This window comes from Taudactylus pleione, unplaced genomic scaffold, assembly GCF_031769625.1.
Source record: "Taudactylus pleione unplaced genomic scaffold, aTauple2 ptg000905l, whole genome shotgun sequence".
In the NCBI taxonomy this organism is placed as follows: domain Eukaryota; kingdom Metazoa; phylum Chordata; class Amphibia; order Anura; family Myobatrachidae; genus Taudactylus; species Taudactylus pleione.
The window spans coordinates 911856-931852 of NW_028285306.1; the positions used below are offsets into that span (position 1 = coordinate 911856).

The window sequence follows — 19997 nt, forward strand, 5'->3', positions numbered from 1 at the left end:
CTTCTCTATTGTGTTGTCTATTTCTGGGGGGTATAAATTTGTGTGAACTGACCCTGGGTTTTTAGTCTTCTTGCTGAATGCTGATTGATGGGGGTTTCTTGCTGATGCCTACATCTGGTCCAGAGCGCTGCGTATGTATACTGTACTTGGGTCTGTATAATTCTTTGCGCTAAATTGTACTTAGATCATAGCGTGTAACTGACTGTACTTTTACTTGAAATATCACTTTGTGCTTTGGAACCACAGGTTAAAAGTGTGGAGTCTTTATTTACTGTATGACTGCGTACGCAAAATAGCGTCATCCTTAGAGGTTTATAGGAAGGATTTTAGAAGGTATAGGCAGGGGTATATAGAGGTTCTAATTCAGTATCGTTAGGGGTTTCACACATGTGCAGAGTTTGAGGACCAGATACGTCACTGTTAGTGTAATTCCCAGACAGTTGCGGACAAGTGTTTGACCTTATCTCAAAGTCGTATACACGGAGTTCCGGTGACATCATATTATCCTGTCCAGGGAAATACATATTTTTTTCCCCACTTTCACAAATAGCGCCAAGAACGCCCTCCTCATACGTATTCCCAGCGTAGGAGCAAGCTCAGGCACGCAATTATTTGGTGCACTGCATAGGATTCGCCCCTGAACCCTTACAACATCTATAACTAGCACAAATAACAAAATCACATCTATTTGATAATAGAAAAGTACTGCTTTATTTAGTTATATGTTCATAACAATATTCACGTTTCATTATGATTATCGCACAGGATATAAGAATGAGAATTACCACTATCCCCCCCAAAAATTGAAGCTTTCAGAAAAAAAAAATGATTTAAAACTCAACAAATAAAATATACAGTGTTACCTGTGTGCAACGGGGTGAGAATGCATCCTATGACATCAAGGGGACTTGGTGACATCACTCGCTCTGAGTGAGTTAATAGGCTGAATAATGGTACAGCCCACCAAATGGCAGGGGCAGGTAGTATCTGTTCTTTGAAGTTATTTTAGTGAAGCATCTACTGAATAGATCTGAGTTTCTGACAGACTGACTGAGAAAGTAACTAGACCCAGGGAATCATATGCGACCCTGTGACCAGTATATTCTCATTCACTGAGCTGTGACATTTCCATATAAAGTGTACTTAATAGATTCCCAATTGATAATGTTCCCCCAATTGGTAGCCTTATTGTCATAGACATCTTTAATGGAGCTGGATGGTAAGACGGAATTCCAGAGATGGACATCTGAGATCTTACCTACAAAACTTTGCCTTTCATCAAACTTCCCACCAAATGCATCCTGGTCCTGCCCCAGGATCACCATACCCCCCGAAGAAACCGAATGCCCCTTCCGGTAGGTTTTCCTCATAGACCGTTTACCATTAATCCAGAAGGCGGTCAAGCCTGAAGAGGACTGCCAGGTCACACAGATATGTGTCCCGAATGCGCTGAGGCCGGGTAAGGAGAATTTTGCGCCATGTTCGCTGCTGCTGAGGTACAGGGAAAGTTGGCCATTGAACTCTCTCCATACGTTCAGTGAATCCACCTCATTATTGTAATAGGAGAATAATATGACCTTGCGGTGGCCCGAGAGCTCTGTGGCAACACGGAGGCAAAGGGTGAAGTCAGTTAGGTCCATGGGTTCGCTTGGGTGTAATACGGCGTAATCCTGGACTCCTTGCTCCGGGAACACCAACACTTTACCGCTGAGACCTAGAAGAAAAGGTGAGTGATGTGAAAAGTGGTTCATAACAGTAAGTACGGAATTTGTATGAGATTTTACCATTCCGCATTCATTATTCAGACACTAAGGGGTGTATTTACTAAAGTGAGAGTTTATAGAAGTGGAGATGTTGCCCATAGCAGCCAATCACATTCTGGCTATTATCTTCTAGAAGGTGCTACTTAAATGTTAGGCAGAATCTGTTTGGTTGCTATGGGCAACATCTCCACTTCTAAAAATTACAAGTGGTGTTGTTACCCATACCTCCCAACATTTAGTGAAGCCCAATTGGGACATCTGCACACCGAAGGCGCGCACGCTCCCGAAAAGGGGGCATGGCCTATGCGTAAAGGGGCATGGTCTGGTGACATGCCCCTTTTTCATCATTAAGGGGCGTGCCCAGCATCTCCGAGATGCTGGGATGCCCCCCCTACTGTGAATAGATGCTGTGCGCATGCGCACAGCATCTATTCTCGCTCTGCATACCCGCTGCTCTGCTATGCAGAGCAACGGTGTATGCTACCCCCAACTTCCCCCCCCACTACGGGACACTGCAGCCCACAGGTGGGACCGGGGCTGGCAACTTTTAGCCTGGGGGGCAAATGCATGCAGACGGCCCTGGCAGAGGAGTAGCATGTAGCCAGGGTGCCCGAAAGAACATGCGTGCTACGGCGCCCCCCCCCCCCTCAAGTGTTCTAGGGAGGAGGCGGGTCCATATGGGATTAATGTAAGGTAAAAATAAAGATATGGGGCAGCCCCCTGTCGTAGTGCCCATATGCAGTGCCACAGGAGGACACCCTTATGCAGGCCTCGAGTAGTGCCCCCAGTAGTGATCCCCCCTATGCAGTGCCCCTTGTGCCCCAGTAGTAAGCCCCTTATATAGTGCCCCCAGTAGTGGTAACCCTTATGCAGTGCCCCTTAAATAGTGGCCCCAGTTGTAGTCTTCCCCCTATGCAGTACCCCCACTATTGCCCTTTATATAGAGCCACAAGCAGTGGTCCCTCAATGTTGTCCGGCTCTGGCAGTGGGAGCAGCAGCTGATGAGAGTCTGTCTGACTCTCATCAGCTGCTAAAGCAAACACACAGCTGCCTGGAGCCGGCGGCTGTGTGTTTGTGCTGTGTAGCGCTGACCGAACTCCGTCCTGTCAGCGCTACACACGCGGTGCAGTCCGTGTCACAGCATGACGCGGCGGCATGGGGGGCACATGGCACCCTGCCCCCCGGCCCAGTCCGCCACTGGGTGGGACAGCGGGACAGTCCCAAAAAAATGGGACTGTCCCGCTGAATACGGGACAGTTGGGAGATATGGTGCTACCCTTACAAACCTATCAGCTTCTAGCTATCACTTCACTATTGCGTTCAAGGAAATGATAGACACAATCTGATTGGTTGCTATGGGAGGCACCTCGTCTTGTCTGTTTAAGATGCTTTAGTAAATGTACCCTTATTTCTGTGTACAGAGTACTATATTCACATTACAAGGGATTAGAAAGAGCCATATCAGTAGCTGAGCAATACAGGACAAGCTCAGGCAGATATCACCATCCAATTAGGGATTATGGGGGAGATGTATCAAACCTTGTAAAGACTAGGACAAGTTCCCCATAGCAACCAAACAGCTTCTAGCTTTCATTTATCCTGTACATTCTATAAAATGATCGGCAGAATCTGATTTTTATTGGTAACATCTCCATTTACCCTGTTTAGAAGGATTGATACATCTCCCCCTATGGTCCTCTATATGCTGTGTGTACAGGGGCGCTATAGGCCTCCCCTGATGGAGCGTGCAGGAGACATACGTGCAGTGTACCTCCGTTCCAGCTGTCATGCCCAATGACAGTAGATGCAAATCACATACCTCCCAACATGACCCTCTCCAGGAGGGACACAATGCTCTGGTCCTGGACTTCCCTGGTAATTTATGATTGGTGGAGGCTCCAGAGGCGGGGCTGCAGCACAGTCCAAAATTCAAATGGGGGAGTCACACCAACTGCCAGTGAGTCCCAGCCAGTGATGTTGGCAGTGTGTGAGATGACAGTTGGTTTCACTCCCCTATTTGAACTTTGAACTGTGCTGCAGCCCCGCCTCTTACCAGGGAAGTCCAGGACCAGAGCATTGTGTCCCTCCTGGAGAGGGTCATGTTGGGAGGTATGATATCACAGGACAGAGGGCAGTTAAAGTCATGCCCATTCAGTGTGACATACTGCCAAAGGGCATCCTGTGAGCCACAGAGCATACACTCCCGGAATGGCTCCCGAAAAATGGGTGGTGCTCCCAGCCGCCCTGGAAGAGTGCGCTCCTTCCATTTGGACGCTACCTGCTGGAACACGCCCTCCACCGCCCAATTCCCCCCTGCAGCTGCCCACTTTTAGAATACAAGTGGTAGGTCCAGGGGTAGCCGATGACGGGATTCACACTGAATCGCGTAATCGTGGTCCCGCCCCTTACCAGTTATATCTGGATTGTGTAGAGGGGGCAGTGCTGCAGTGACGCAATTGTGCAGTCACCCCCCCCTAGTTCCACCACCAATTATGCATAACGCCCCTCGCCATGCCTCCGCTGCGCTAACCTGGCATGCCGCCTCCTAGAGGGGCAGCCAGACTGCCAGCAAGTATGACTAAGAGTTACATTACGTGTGGCTGTCACACCGGTGTCATACATGCTGCTAGGCGCTGCATACATCATAACATGCTATCTAAACATACATTGTACATGCCACCTCCTTCCAGAATGATTGCATATCTGACACTAGAATGAATCGCTTCTCACCTTCTCCTTGTACGACACTAGCACCTTTTTCTAAAAACAAATAATATATATTTTTTTAAGTTATATAACATGATCATATATATGGTCTGCATATAACTGTCACCACATAAAGTGATTTTATTCAGAATTAGGCTTTAAATATGTCATAGTAAAATGGGAAAAATGCACCAGGAGAATCAGTATAAATAGTATTTTTTTAGAAATGCTTCAGGAACCCCTCTCAGCACTCAGTGTTTATACTACAAGATTTACGGTATTATCAGAGTGTACCTCACAGGGCCAGATTACGATATGTGGGGGCCCCTGGGTGAAAAACTTGTGGGGGCCCCTATTAATAAAATTATTACAGTATATATATATATATATATGCTGTATATACAAACACTACATATATACTGTATATGCACACACCAATATATATATCTTGTGATATGATCGGGGTAGGGGGTCCCTCTCCTGGGGGTAGATGGACACCTCCTTACACACAGCAGCCAGGACACAGCACACCAGTCCAGGGTTTTCGTGCAAGTTGGTCGGAACCAGTTTTTATTGTGCAATATAGATAAAATATAAAACATAAAAATAAATCCTAGCCCGTCTAGACACTAACTAAAAAAATTACTTCCTCTCTCAAAGTGACAGGGCCTAGTGCAGGAATGGCCAACCTGTGGGTCTCCAGCTGTTGTAAAACTACAACTCCCAGCATGCACTGCTTCAGTTTTGCTATTAGGGAATGCTAAAACTGTGGCAGGGCATGCTGGGATGTGTAGTTTCGCAACAGCTGGAGTACCACAGGTTGGCCTGGTCTGGCCTAGTGCCTCGCCACAAAACATAGGCACAAACACAGCACTTCCAAGTATATCATAGTGTCTCTGAACAACCCTCACTGTCTGTTCTCCTGAGACAAGCCGTATTCAATTAGCGGCGAAAACGGAAGTTTTTTTGCCATTGGCGAAAAATGGCTGTTTTTCACCAAAAAAAGGCGATATTTTTGCCTAAAAACAGGCGAAGATGCATTGGTGAAAAACTGGAGAAAAGGTTTCTCCATCCCAGACCAAGTGAAAAAAAAGCAAAATCCCTATTTTTGGCTAAAAATGTTGGGATTTCGTTCAGAACCCCTTGGACATACCCCCCCCCCCCCACCTAATGATAAATTACCCCCAAAAAAATCGTAAGTAGCGCACTTTGCAAAAAAACGACCGCGCATTTTCGGGCAAACCTCGACACAGCTTATATGAGCCACTTCCAGGTGCAATTACTAATCAGCCTGCTCTCAGGCTGAAAGGCTCAACACCTGGAACTGCCTGTGGATGAAGCCCTCCCTTCTCTTCTCACATGCACACCCCCAGGACCCATTATCTGGATTTCCAAAAGCCGACAATCTAATCTGTTTGGCAGAACAGACTTTTCCTGGGGGTTTAGAACACATGGGCCAAAAACCTGGGACAAACATATCTGCTATTAACCATTTTACCAGTGCTTCTATCACATATACTGTATATATTAGGGATGAGCGGGTTTGGTTCTCAGAGAATCCGAGAGCCAAGCTCGGATTTCCCTGCCTGCCCGGATCCCTCACCTGAGGCAAAACCTTGCGATCCCGCTGTCGGGTCGCAAGGTTTTGTATTGAGTGGACTTAACGCTGATTGGCTGAGAGCCGTCTGTCACGGCTCTTAGCCAATCAGCGTTTAGCTAATTTAATATGCACACAGGAAGCAAAAGAAGATGGTGCCCGCCATGCCCTGCTGCCTGACACTGCCGACACCCCCACTGGCAGCATCCACCACTGCCAACCCAGCCAGCACCCGCACTGCCAACATCGCCAATACCCTTCACTGAGAACACTGCCAGCACCGCAGCACTGCCATTTCACGTACTGAGGACACCATCAGCAACCTCTGCACTGCCAACACAGCCAGCAAACCTGCACTAAAGACACCGCTGGCACGCCCGCACTGCCGACATCATCGGTACCCTTCACTGAGGACACTGCCAGCACTGCAGCACTGCCATTCCATGTACTGAGGACACAGCCAGCAACCCCCGCACTGCCGACACAGCCAGCAAACCTGCACTAAAGACACCGCTGGCACCCTCGCACTGCCGACATCGCCGGTACCCTGCACTGCCATTCCATATACTGAGGACACCGTCAGCAACACTGCTCTGCCGACACTGCTGTCACAGTAAGTGCACTATTGGTGTGTCCAACCCACACTGTATAACACACTGTATCCGTGTTGGAAATTGGAAGCTGAACTGCCACATGTTAGTGCCGCCCTCTGCGTCACTTAGCTTAGTCAGCCAGCTAGCTGGATGCAATGTTTTGGCCTTAACTAGATGTAAAAAATAATATTGTGAGGTGGTCAAAATTGATTGGAAATGACTGGAATTTTTTATTATTGAGGTTAATAATACTGTAGGAACAAAAACATGTCCATTTTATGTGATTTTAGCTGTTTGTATGATGTTTTAAGAAAAAATCCAGATCCACAACCAAAACCGAAATCTATATCAGGCTACCTGCCGTTATGTCAGGTGGCCGTGTTACCGCACCACCACAGCCTGGAGATGCCTCGCACATGCATGCTAGCAACCTTGACTGTGGTCAGTTTCTTGTCATTACACTGCTCCTAGTTACTCTGCTACTAGTTATTACACTGCTCCTAGTTACTCTGCTACTAGTTATTACACTGCTCCTAGTTACTCTGCTACTAGTTGTTACGCTGCTCCTAGTTACTCTGCTACTAGTTATGCTGCTCCTAGTTACTCCGCTACTAGTTATTACACTGCTCCTAGTTACTCTGCTTCTAGTTATTACACTGCTCCTAGTTACTCTGCTCCTAGCTATTACACTGCTCCTATTTACTCTGCTTCTAGTTATTACACTGCTCCTAGTTACTCTGCTACTAGTTATAACACTGCTCCAAGTTACTCTGCTTCTAGTTATTACACTGCTCCTAGTTACTCTGCTACCAGTTTGTACACTGGTCCTAGTTACTCTGCTACTAGTTATTACACTGCTCCTAGTTACTCTGCTACCAGTTTGTACACTGTTCCTAGTTACTCTGCTACTAGTTATTACACTGCTCCAAGTTACTCTGCTACCAGTTTGTACACTGTTCCTAGTTACTCTGCTACTAGTTTTTACACTGCTCCTAGTTACTCTGCTACTAGTTATTACACTGCTCTTAATTACTGTGCTACTAGTTATTACACTGCTCTTAATTACTCTGCTACTAGTTATTACACTGCTCCTAGTTACTCTGCTACTAGTTATTACACTGCTCCTAGTTACTCTGCGTCTAGTTTTTACACTGCTCCTAGTTACTCTGCATCTAGTTATTACACTGCTCCTAGTTACTTTGCTACTAGTTATTACACTACTCCTAGTTACTCTGCTACTAGTTATTACACTGCTCCTAATTACTCTGCTACCAGTTTGTACACTGTTCCTAGTTACTCTGCTACTAGTTATTACACTGCTCCAAGTTACTCTGCTACCAGTTTGTACACTGTTCCTAGTTACTCTGCTACTAGTTTTTACACTGCTCCTAGTTACTCTGCTACTAGTTATTACACTGCTCCTAGTTACTCTGCTACTAGTTATTACACTGCTCTTAATTACTGTGCTACTAGTTATTACACTGCTCTTAATTACTCTGCTACTAGTTATTACACTGCTCCTAGTTACTCTGCTACTAGTTATTACACTGCTCCTAGTTACTCTGCGTCTAGTTTTTACACTGCTCCTAGTTACTCTGCATCTAGTTATTACACTGCTCCTAGTTACTTTGCTACTAGTTATTACACTACTCCTAGTTACTCTGCTACTAGTTATTACACTGCTCCTAGTTACTCTGCTACCAGTTTGTACACTGTTCCTAGTTACTCTGCTACTAGTTATTACACTGCTCCAAGTTACTCTGCTACCAGTTTGTACACTGTTCCTAGTTACTCTGCTACTAGTTATTACACTGCTCTTAATTACTGTGCTACTAGTTATTACACTGCTCTTAATTACTCTGCTACTAGTTATTACACTGCTCCTAGTTACTCTGCTACTAGTTATTACACTGCTCCTAGTTACTCTGCGTCTAGTTTTTACACTGCTCCTAGTTACTCTGCATCTAGTTATTACACTGCTCCTAGTTACTTTGCTACTAGTTATTACACTACTCCTAGTTACTCTGCTACTAGTTATTACACTGCTCCTAGTTACTCTGCTACCAGTTTGTACACTGTTCCTAGTTACTCTGCTACTAGTTATTACACTGCTCCAAGTTACTCTGCTACCAGTTTGTACACTGTTCCTAGTTACTCTGCTACTAGTTATTACACTGCTCTTAATTACTGTGCTACTAGTTATTACACTGCTCTTAATTACTCTGCTACTAGTTATTACACTGCTCCTAGTTACTCTGCTACTAGTTATTACACTGCTCCTAGTTACTCTGCGTCTAGTTTTTACACTGCTCCTAGTTACTCTGCATCTAGTTATTACATTGCTCCTAGTTACTTTGCTACTAGTTATTACACTACTCCTAGTTACTCTGCTACTAGTTATTACACTGCTCCTAGTTACTCTGCTACCAGTTTGTACACTGTTCCTAGTTACTCTGCTACTAGTTATTACACTGCTCCAAGTTACTCTGCTACCAGTTTGTACACTGTTCCTAGTTACTCTGCTACTAGTTTTTACACTGCTCCTAGTTACTCTGCTACTAGTTATTACACTGCTCCTAGTTACTCTGCTACTAGTTATTACACTGCTCCTAGTTACTCTGCTACCAGTTTGTACACTGGTCCTAGTTACTCTGCTACTAGTTATTACACTGCTCCTAGTTACTCTGCTACCAGTTTGTACACTGTTCCTAGTTACTCTGCTACTAGTTATTACACTGCTCCAAGTTACTCTGCTACCAGTTTGTACACTGTTCCTAGTTACTCTGCTACTAGTTTTTACACTGCTCCTAGTTACTCTGCTACTAGTTATTACACTGCTCTTAATTACTGTGCTACTAGTTATTACACTGCTCCTAGTTACTCTGCTACTAGTTATTACACTGCTCCTAGTTACTCTGCGTCTAGTTTTTACACTGCTCCTAGTTACTCTGCATCTAGTTATTACATTGCTCCTAGTTACTTTGCTACTAGTTATTACACTACTCCTAGTTACTCTGCTACTAGTTATTACACTGCTCCTAGTTACTCTGCTACCAGTTTGTACACTGTTCCTAGTTACTCTGCTACTAGTTATTACACTGCTCCAAGTTACTCTGCTACCAGTTTGTACACTGTTCCTAGTTACTCTGCTACTAGTTTTTACACTGCTCCTAGTTACTCTGCTACTAGTTATTACACTGCTCCTAGTTACTCTGCTACTAGTTATTACACTGCTCTTAATTACTGTGCTACTAGTTATTACACTGCTCTTAATTACTCTGCTACTAGTTATTACACTGCTCCTAGTTACTCTGCTACTAGTTATTACACTGCTCCTAGTTACTCTGCATCTAGTTTTTACACTGCTCCTAGTTACTCTGCATCTAGTTATTACACTGCTCCTAGTTACTTTGCTACTAGTTATTACACTACTCCTAGTTACTCTGCTACTAGTTATTACACTGCTCTTAATTACTGTGCTACTAGTTATTACACTGCTCTTAATTACTCTGCTACTAGTTATTACACTGCTCCTAGTTACTCTACTACTAATTATTACACTGCTCCTAGTTACTCTGCTCCTAGTTATTACACTGCTCCTAGTTACTCTGCTACTAGTTATTACACTGCTCCTAGTTACTTTGCTACTAGTTATTTCACTACTCCTAGTTACTCTGCTACTAGTTATTACACTGCTCCTAGTTACTCTACTACTATTTATTACACTGCTCCTAGTTACTCTGCGTCTGGTTTTTACACTGCTCCTAGTTACTCTGCTCCTAGTTATTACTCTGCTCCTAGTTACTCTGCTCCTAGTTACTCTGCGTCTAGTTATTACACTGCTCCTAGTTACTCTGCTCCTAGTTATTACACTGCTCTTATTTACTCTGCTTTTAGTTATTACACTGCTCCTAGTTACTCTGCAACTAGTTATTACACTGCTCCTAGTTACTCTGCTACTAGTTACTCTGCTCCTAATTATTACACTGCTCCTATTTACTCTGCTTCTAGTTATTACCCTCCTCCTAGTTACTCTGCTACTAGTTAATGTACTGCTCCTAGTTACTCTGCGTCTAGTCTTTACACTGCTCCTAGTTACTCTGATACTAATTTTTACACTGCTCCTAGTTACTCTGCTACTAGTTATTACACTGCTCCTAGTTACTCTACTACTAGTTATTAATGTTGGAAATGTGTGTATAACTTTGTGGTTCACAGAGTTGTGTATACATCAGATATATAAAGAATTCAGGCAACTAGTCTAGTGGAACTTCACCAGGATGACTGTTTTATTGTGTACAGCTGTACTCACTGTTACACTGGCTTTGTCCATGACATGAAGCGGAGCAATGTTAGGTAACTTTGTGCCGTTTATGCACAGCTAGGGTATCGGCAGTCATCTAGGTAAGGAACAGGTGTGTCCCTTGAGCAGTCATGTTGTTGGAGGATGCGTAGTAACGCACCCATCTTCTAACAATTAAACTGCTCCTACTTATTACTCTGCACTTTGCTTTTACTGTGCTCCTAGTTATTACACTGCTCCTAGTTATTACACTGCTCCTAGTTACTGTATTACTGTGCTCCTAGTTATTACACTGCTCCTAGTTACTACTGTGTTCCTAGTTATTACTCTGCTCTTTGCTATTACTGTGTTCTTAGTGATTACACTGCTCTTAGTTATTACTGCGCTCTTTGATATCAGTGTGTTCCTACACTGCTTTTACTTATTAATCTGCTCCTAGTTATTATAGTGCTCCTAGATATTAATCTGCTGTTTGTTATTACTGTGCTCCTATTTATTACACTGCTCCTAGTTACTGTATTATACTGCTTGTAAATAGTAAACTACTTCAAGTTAAGTCTTCTTCTAGTTAATACTGTGCTACAAGTTATTACACTGAGCCTAGTTATTACTCTGCTCTTAGTTATTACTGTGCTCCTAGTTATTAGACTGCTCCTAGTTATTACTGTGCTCCTAGTTTTTACTGCGCACTTTGATATTACTGTGTTCCTAGTTATTACACTGCTCCTAGTTATTACTGTGCTTCTAGTTATTACTGTGCTTCTAGTTATTACTGTGCTCTTTGATATTACTGTGCTCCTAGTTATTACTGTGCTCTTTGATATTACTGTGCTGCTAGTTATTACTGTGCTTCTAGTTATTACTGTGCTTCTAGTTATTACTGTGCTTCTAGTTATTACTGTGCTATTTGATATTACTGTGTTCCTAGTTATTACACTGCTCCTAGTTATTACTCTGCTCCTAGTTATTATACTTCTCCTTGTTATTAATCTGCTGTTTGTTATTACTGTGCTCCTAGTTATTACGCTGTTCCTTTTTATTAAAATGCTACTAGTTACTGTATTATACTGCTAGTAAATACTAAACTACTTCAAGTTAAGTCTTCTTCTAATTAATACTGTGCTACAAGTTATTACTCTGAGCCTAGTTATTACTCTGCTCTTAGTTATTACTGTGCTCCTAGTTATTACTCTGCTCTTAGTTATTACTGTGCTCCTAGTTATTAGACTGCTCCTAGTTATTACTGTGCTCCTAGTTATTAGACTGCTCCTAGTTATTACTGTGCTCCTAGTTATTAGACTGCTCCTAGTTATTACTGTGCTCCTAGTTATTAGACTGGTCCTAGTTAGTACTGTGCTCCTAGTTTTTACTGCGCACTTTGATATTACTGTGTTCCTAGTTATTACTGCGCACTTTGATATTACTGTGTTCCTAGTTATTACACTGCTCCTAGTTATTATCGTGCTGTTTGATATTACTGTGCTCCTAGTTATTACTGTGCTGTTTGATATTACTGTGCTCCTAGTTATTACTGTGCTTCTAGTTATTACTGTGCTTCTAGTTATTACTGTGCTATTTGATATTACTGTGTTCCTAGTTATTACACTGCTCCTAGTTATTACTCTGCTCCTAGTTATTATACTTCTCCTTGTTATTAATCTGCTGTTTGTTATTACTGTGCTCCTAGTTATTACGCTGTTCCTTTTTATTAAAATGCTACTAGTTACTGTATTATACTGCTAGTAAATACTAAACTACTTCAAGTTAAGTCTTCTTCTAATTAATACTGTGCTACAAGTTATTACTCTGAGCCTAGTTATTACTCTGCTCTTAGTTATTATTGTGCTTCTAATTATTACTCTGCTACAAGTAATTACACTGCTCCTGGTTATTACTCTGTTGTTAGTTATTACTGTACTTCTAGTTAATACTCTGCTACAAGTTATTACTCTGCTCTTAGTTATTACTGTGCTTCTGGTTAATAGTCTATCACAAGTTATTACTCTGCACCTAGTTATTACTCTGCTCTTAGTTATTACTGTGCTTCTAATTAATAATCTCATACAAGTTATTACTCTGCACCTAGTTATTACTCTGCTCTTAGTTATTACTGTGCTTCTGGTTAATAGTCTATCACAAGTTATTACTCTGCACCTAGTTATTACTCTGCTCTTAGTTATTACTGTGCTTCTAATTAATAATCTCATACAAGTTATTACTCTGCTCTTAGTTATTACTGTGCTTCTAATTAATAATCTCATACAAGTTATTACTCTGCACCTAGTTATTACTCTGCTCTTAGTTATTACTGTGCTTCTGGTTAATAGTCTATCACAAGTTATTACTCTGCACCTAGTTATTACTCTGTTCTTAGTTATTACTGTGCTTCTAATTAATAATCTCATACAAGTTATTACTCTGCACCTAGTTATTACTCTGCTCTTAGATATTACTGTGCTTCTAGTTAATACTCTGCTATATTATTACTCTGCACCTAGTTATTACTCTGCTCTTAGATATTACTGTGCTTCCAGTTAATACTATGCCAGCAGTTATTACTCTGCCAGAAGTTATTACTGTGCTTCTAGTTAATACTCTGCCAGAAGTTATTACTGTGCTTCTAGTTAATACTCTGCCAGAAGTTATTACTGTGCTTCTAGTTAATACTCTGCTACAAGTTATTACACTGCTCTTAGTTATTACTGTGCTTCTAGTTAGTACTCTGCCGCAAGTTATTATTACTCTGTGCCTAGTTATTACTCTGCTCTTCATTATAATTGTGCTTCTAGTTAATAATTTGCCACACTGGTATTTCTCTGCGCCTAGTTATTACTATGCTTCTAGTTAATACTCTGCTACAAGTTATTATGCTCTTAGTTGTTACTAGAGATGTGCGCTGACCCCCATGTTTTAGTTTTGGATCTGGATTCATCTTTGTGTAAATAGTTTTAAAAACAGCTAAAATCATGTAATTTCTGCAATACAAAATCTGAAATTCGGATTTAAAATCCAAATTCCGAACCGCAAGAAGATCAGAACTGCGACTCGGATCTGTACGGATTACCGAAATTCGTGTGGATTCGGTTTTCCGGAGAACTGAAATGCACATCTCTAGTTATTACTGTGCTACAACTAATTACACTGCTCCTGGTTATTACGCTGGTCTTACTTATTATTCTGCTACTAATTATTAAACTACTAATAGTAATAAAAGATAATAGTCGGCATCTAGTGTATTACACTACCCATAGTTATTATAGTACACCCAGTTATTACACTGCTTCTAGTTATTAAACTACTAGCTAATAGTCAAGTTATTACACTGCTATTAGTTATTACACTGATTCTAGCTATCATGTTGCTCCTTGTTATTACACTGCTTCTAGTTATTACTCTGCTCCTAGTTGTTACTCTGCTCTTAATTATTATTCTGATACTAATTATTAAACTACTAATAGGTAATAGTCGGCATCTAGTTATTACAGTACACCTAGTTATTACACTGCTTCTAGTTATTACTTCTAATTATTAAATAGCTCCTGGATATTATTCAACTTGTAATTATTACATTGTTTCTAGCTATTAGTTGGCTTCTTGTTATTACTCTGGCCTTGTCCAAGTAACACAATGCATGTGAAACAAACAGACATAACATATAAAGCACACCCAGACAACATGATATCTTACCATTTAAATATGACGGAACACCGAATACTTGTACTTCGCAGAGTGAAAGTTTATCTTCCCGGTCTGGTATAACCACGGTGACATACTTCCCTTCCATCCCATCACAGCTGAATGAGCCAGTCTCTCCGGGACCCAAGGAATAGATGACAGCGCACCTGTTCAACAATGCACAATGCAGGTAGGTTATTGCCAGTCGCCCTCTTTCTTTATAAACACACATGTATGAAACATATCTACACATATGTGCATTTGCGTCATCAATAACTCAGACCAATAGAGTTTGACCATTGACTATGAGCAGCACAGCCACTTGTTGTGAGTCTGGGCACAGCACAGCCTACTGTATTGTGTATATATACAGCAGAGTACAGCGCAGCATACAGCAGCGTGCCCCCCCTATACACATTGACTAAGAGCATCACAGCCACTTGTGAGTCTAGACACAGCACAGCCTATACAGCAGCGTGTCCCCCCTATACACATTGACTAAGAGCAGCACAGCCACTTGTGAGTCTGGACCCAGCACAGCCTATATGCAGCAGCGTGCCCCCCCCTATACACATTGACTAAGAGCAGCACAGCCACTTGTGAGTCTGGACACAGCACAGCCTATACAGCAGAGTACAGTGAAGCATACAGCAGCGTGCCCCCCTATACACATTGACTAAGAGCTGCACAGCCACTTGTGAGTCTGGACACAGCACAGCCTATACAGCAGAGTACAGTCCAGCATACAGCAGTGTGCACCCCCTTATACACATTGACTAAGAGCAGCACAGCCACTTGTGAGTCTGGACACAGCACAGCCTATACAGTAGAGTACAGCGCAGCATACAGCAGCGTGCCTCACATGGCACCGAGACCTGGTCGTGGCGCCTTATATAGAATCCAAAACCCGCGAGAATCCGAAACCGCGAGGATGACATTTTGCCTCAAAGTGGAATCAGTGTCAGATGGGAATACTGACGGAAGATCGGGCGGGTTCGGATCGCTCATCACTACTTTTATATTAAATCATTGTAAAAGTGATAGTCAGACAACAATTACTAAGACTTGGCACAGGGATTTCCATGCTGGACGTGGAAGTGCCCTCTGCTCCTTCAACATCATAAAAGCATAGACAGCTCTATTATATTATGTATAAAGTTAGGAAGCTATACCTGGGATTGTTTCTCCATTCTTTGGAGAAGCCTATCCTTATCTCTGCGTTGTTAATACGTTCCCAGCAACAGTCTTTTCTGTTAGTGACGGCCACGGAGAAGACTGCAAAGACACCTTTCAGGTCCACTGTCCACCAAGGTTCCAGCTCCCGAAAAGTCTGGCTGCACTGTATCTGAGAGTAGTTACTGGCCAGAGAACCGTCAATGGCATTCCTGGCTTCTCCATAGAAGTTGTAGAGACTGGACTGGGATGAGATCCCTTGCAGTGCCACATTCGGTGCTGGAGGAAAACAGCATACAAGACATAATATTGCATCCGTGTGCTTAGTTGTCTATTTACTAATGTACATTATAATGTATCTGGCCAGAACTAACAACCTTTCTGCAAATCCAAGGGAATTATGAATGAATGCTGATTGTGTTATGCAGTATATGAATATGTACTAAAGCTAAAGACTTTTTTTAATGAAATATTGCCACTATCTAAGTTCTATATTGCAATTTCTAAGTAGTTTTATTTATGTATATTCATATGTGATCTTTTTTAAAATAAACAAAGTCTTTTTTTTGTTGAGCAGGGCTGCTGTATTGGGGGACAGTGGGCCTGATTCAGACCCGCTCGCGAGCGCACAGTGCTCGCAAGCAGGGCGATGGACCCCCACTGCGCATGCCAGAGCCGGCTCCGGTGTGTGCATGTGCGAGACCCGGCCAGCGACGGGCGCTCCGTCGCTACAGGTCTCGCACCAAAGCGAGGCAGCTGTCGATGGTGATTGACAGCTTGCCCCGTTTTGGAGGCGGGTAGGGGGGGTGGCTGGGCAAACAGAGGCATTCCTGCAGGAACGCCTGCCGTTTGGGGGCGGCCCTACTGACATCACTCGTGTTGTCAGTAGGTGGACTTCCTGCTCTATTAGAGCAGGAATTCCACTGGGGCTTGCGGCCACGAGACCCTACCACAAGGTTCTCGTCGCAAGCCCGATGGTCGCGATGGTCTTGACCATCGCGACCATCACCTGGCCGCTCGCATAAGCTGTGGGTGGTCACCCACAGCTATGCGAGCGGCCAGGAGGCCGTCTGTAAAAAAAAAAGGGGACGCCCTGATTCAGAGCGAGCACTCTCAAAGAGCGTCCGGCTCTGAATCAGGCCCAGTGTTCCTCCCAATTATACAGTCTGTCTATTTACTAAGCCTTGTATGGAGATAAAGTGAACGGAGATAAAGTACCAGCCAATCAGCTCCTAACTGCCATATTACAGGAGTTAGACAAATGACAGGAGCTGGTTGGCTGGTACTTTATCGCCATCCAAGGCTTAGTACATAGATCCCATGGTTTTACACATGATCAAAACGAGTTATTTTGCTGAATTTAAGACTTTTTATTTTTGGATTTCTTGTTACACATAAACGCAGAAGTAATGTATTCATAGCAAAATAATACAATATTACAGCGTACTGGCCTATTTAGTGGGCATATGATGCCAGAGATCCAACAGGACAAGAGCACAGGGGTAATGAAGTCATTTACATTATATATCACAGCCATTGCCCCAATGTGCAATAAAAAATAGAATCCAAAGAAAGAGATGCAGGATCCTGGAAGGCGGCCTACAATTCCAGGAGGGCTCCCCAAAATGTAGGAGTCTCCTGGATGTTCTGTGAGAGTAATCCAGTATGAGTTATAGTTACTGTATGATCCACAGGTATAGCTATAAGTCCAGTAAAATACATAAGTAAACTGAGTTCTGTAACAAACAATTGTCTTCCCATAGAGAATACGGACATTTAAATCTAGACCATAGTATATTCATTTAGAGATTACAGATAAACCTGTCCCGTTTTCGATCCCTCCTGACTGAGTTGACTTCTCAGCTGTTGGATCTCTACAATTGGTGATGATGAGATGCAGGGAACGTCCCTTTGTGATTAAAATACTAATATAAATTGAAAGGCAGCATATAGATTTGAGTTCCCCGTCACAGGCGATTATAACCATGCCGAGAGAAATTGGGAAAATCTAATGAGGGTTTATGGCAGAGGAAGCCGATATCTGTCTAATCTATCTTAGTATCGCCAACCAGAGGGGGAGCTTGGTACCATCATCAAGCAGAAAATAATAATAATACCTAATGTACAGGTCAGGGGGCACTTAGGGAGCAGTGGGCCTGATTCAGACCCGTACGCTCGCTCCCAGCATATGCAAATTCGGCTAAGTGACGGCAAGGCAGCCGCTCGCACGGCAAGGCATAAGCATGCCCACTATATCTCGGCGTGCGATCACCCTGTGTATGCAGACGCCCACCAGCCTGTCTTTAGCCGCCCACTAGCGCACGTCATCTCCAGGAAGTGTACGTAAGCATCGGTACTTCGGATACCATCGGAAGCGAACGCAGCGCTTGAGGTTGCCTATACCCTACCGCAAGCACTGTGAGCACTTCAGTGTATAATTCAACCAGATGACGTGTACTATGACGCTGCCTGTTAATTATGCACGCCCCAGAAACGGCATTCAGATGCTCAGGCACGCCTGCGTTCGCACCTCTACTCCCCCGTTACTAGTGGCCTGCCCCTGTCACCACCCACAAACGGCCTCTCCTGTCACTCATTCGGCTGGGCTGTCCATGCTGGGCGAGCGTACGCTTCCCGATCGCTCAAAATAGATCGCGCATGGGCACATTGCAAAACATCGCTAGCTCCGAGCGATCGCTTGCTAGCGAACGGGTCTGTATCAGTGACCACAGCATGGTTATATAATGTGTAGACGTAAGTTTCAATAATATGCTAAAAAAAAGAGCTAGAAAACCTGGGAATATTAGAAGGGTAACATTCAGCTCAGGGAATTAGTGGCCTTATAGAATAAGAAAGTTCTATAATAATATCATAAATAAGTTATATATAATAAATGCTGTATAATAACGTCTGGCAGTTTTGGAATGTTCCAGGGCATTTATACATTATCTTTCACACGATGGTCTTATTATAGTACGTTATGATTTTTAGAGCCTGATTCAGAGCTTCTGCGTCTGATCTTGCGCCTGTTGACGGAGTCATAGCGTGCATCTGTATGAGCATGGAATGAGACGCCCTCATTTAGCGTCTCTGTACGCTGTAATACCGATGGTGATTGTGGACGCACCACCATCCCGCGTGCCACTGGTGCTTACACCAGACCTAATGCAGGTGCGGCGTCTCCGTCTGACCACAGCTTCCGTGGCTGCGGCAGTGCGTCTGAGAATACAGCCGATATAACTGACACGCCCCCGACACTTTTTTTGCGCTCACTTCAGGCCGCCTCCCGGTCACCTCCCAGGAACGTCCATCACTTTGCCGCCCAATTTCTGACACCGTCTCAGCAGCACCTATATGCGCACGCTCTGTGTAACGCCGGAGGGGTTCTCTGAATATTTTGCACGTTCACAATTGCAAATAAATCACTCAACTATGTGAACATCGGTATTGCGTGCGAATTGCGTGAGTCTCGGAATCAGGCCCTTAGTCGTTCTCAACACATAAAAATGAGCAGGCCATCCGCATCATAGACATTAGAGGTCTGCGCGGACCCCGTGTTTTGGTTTTGGTTCTAATTCATCAGTGTTTTGGCAATACCACCCTCAGGTGTTGCGGTTTGGATTCGGTCTCGGTTCGGTTTTGGATCCCTTAAAAATCCATCAAAATCGATAAAAACAAAAATGGATCAAAAATCAATAAAACAGCTATTTGGACCTGGTTACATGCAATCCAAAAGCCGAGTTTTTAAATCCAAGTTCCAACCTGACTGCAGAACTGGACTCGATTGGACTTGGGACGCCAATGTTCGGCTATGTTCATATTTCAGGAAAACCAAACGTCTCTAATAGACATAATATTCATATTACTTAAAGCTGGTGAATTACGGTAGCATTGTTATTTTGCTGGTTTTACGTAACCTTGATAATGTCCTGGTAATCATGTCAATTTGCCAAACAAAACATTTACCTCCATGTGGGGTTTTCAGAATGTGATGTTTTCTGTCCATAACAGGTCCTAGATATAACAAATAATTTAAATTAATAAACAATTATAAGGTTTGATCTGAAACTTCCACATGTTTTTTTTTACAGTATGAGATTTGCATAACAACATTCAGATAATAAAATATTAATTAAAGGACAACATATTGTTTACTGAGGGACATACAGAACATGAGGTATGTTACT

At 43.1% G+C, this 19997-nt stretch overlaps 1 protein-coding gene across 1 annotated transcript in view; it reads right to left on the reverse strand.

The window, feature by feature from the left end:
* Positions 1-708: 708 nt before the first annotated feature.
* LOC148473944 (uncharacterized) overlaps positions 709-19997 on the reverse strand; it is a gene marked incomplete at its 5' end in the record, with an annotated part of 73360 nt that continues 54071 nt past the window's right edge. Inside the window, 4 exons of the mRNA XM_088459327.1 lie at positions 709-1714; positions 14650-14804; positions 15810-16089; positions 19777-19824. Of these exons, the coding sequence (XP_088315453.1) occupies positions 1110-1714; positions 14650-14804; positions 15810-16089; positions 19777-19824 (1088 nt within the window). The remainder of the gene's footprint in view (positions 1715-14649; positions 14805-15809; positions 16090-19776; positions 19825-19997) is intronic.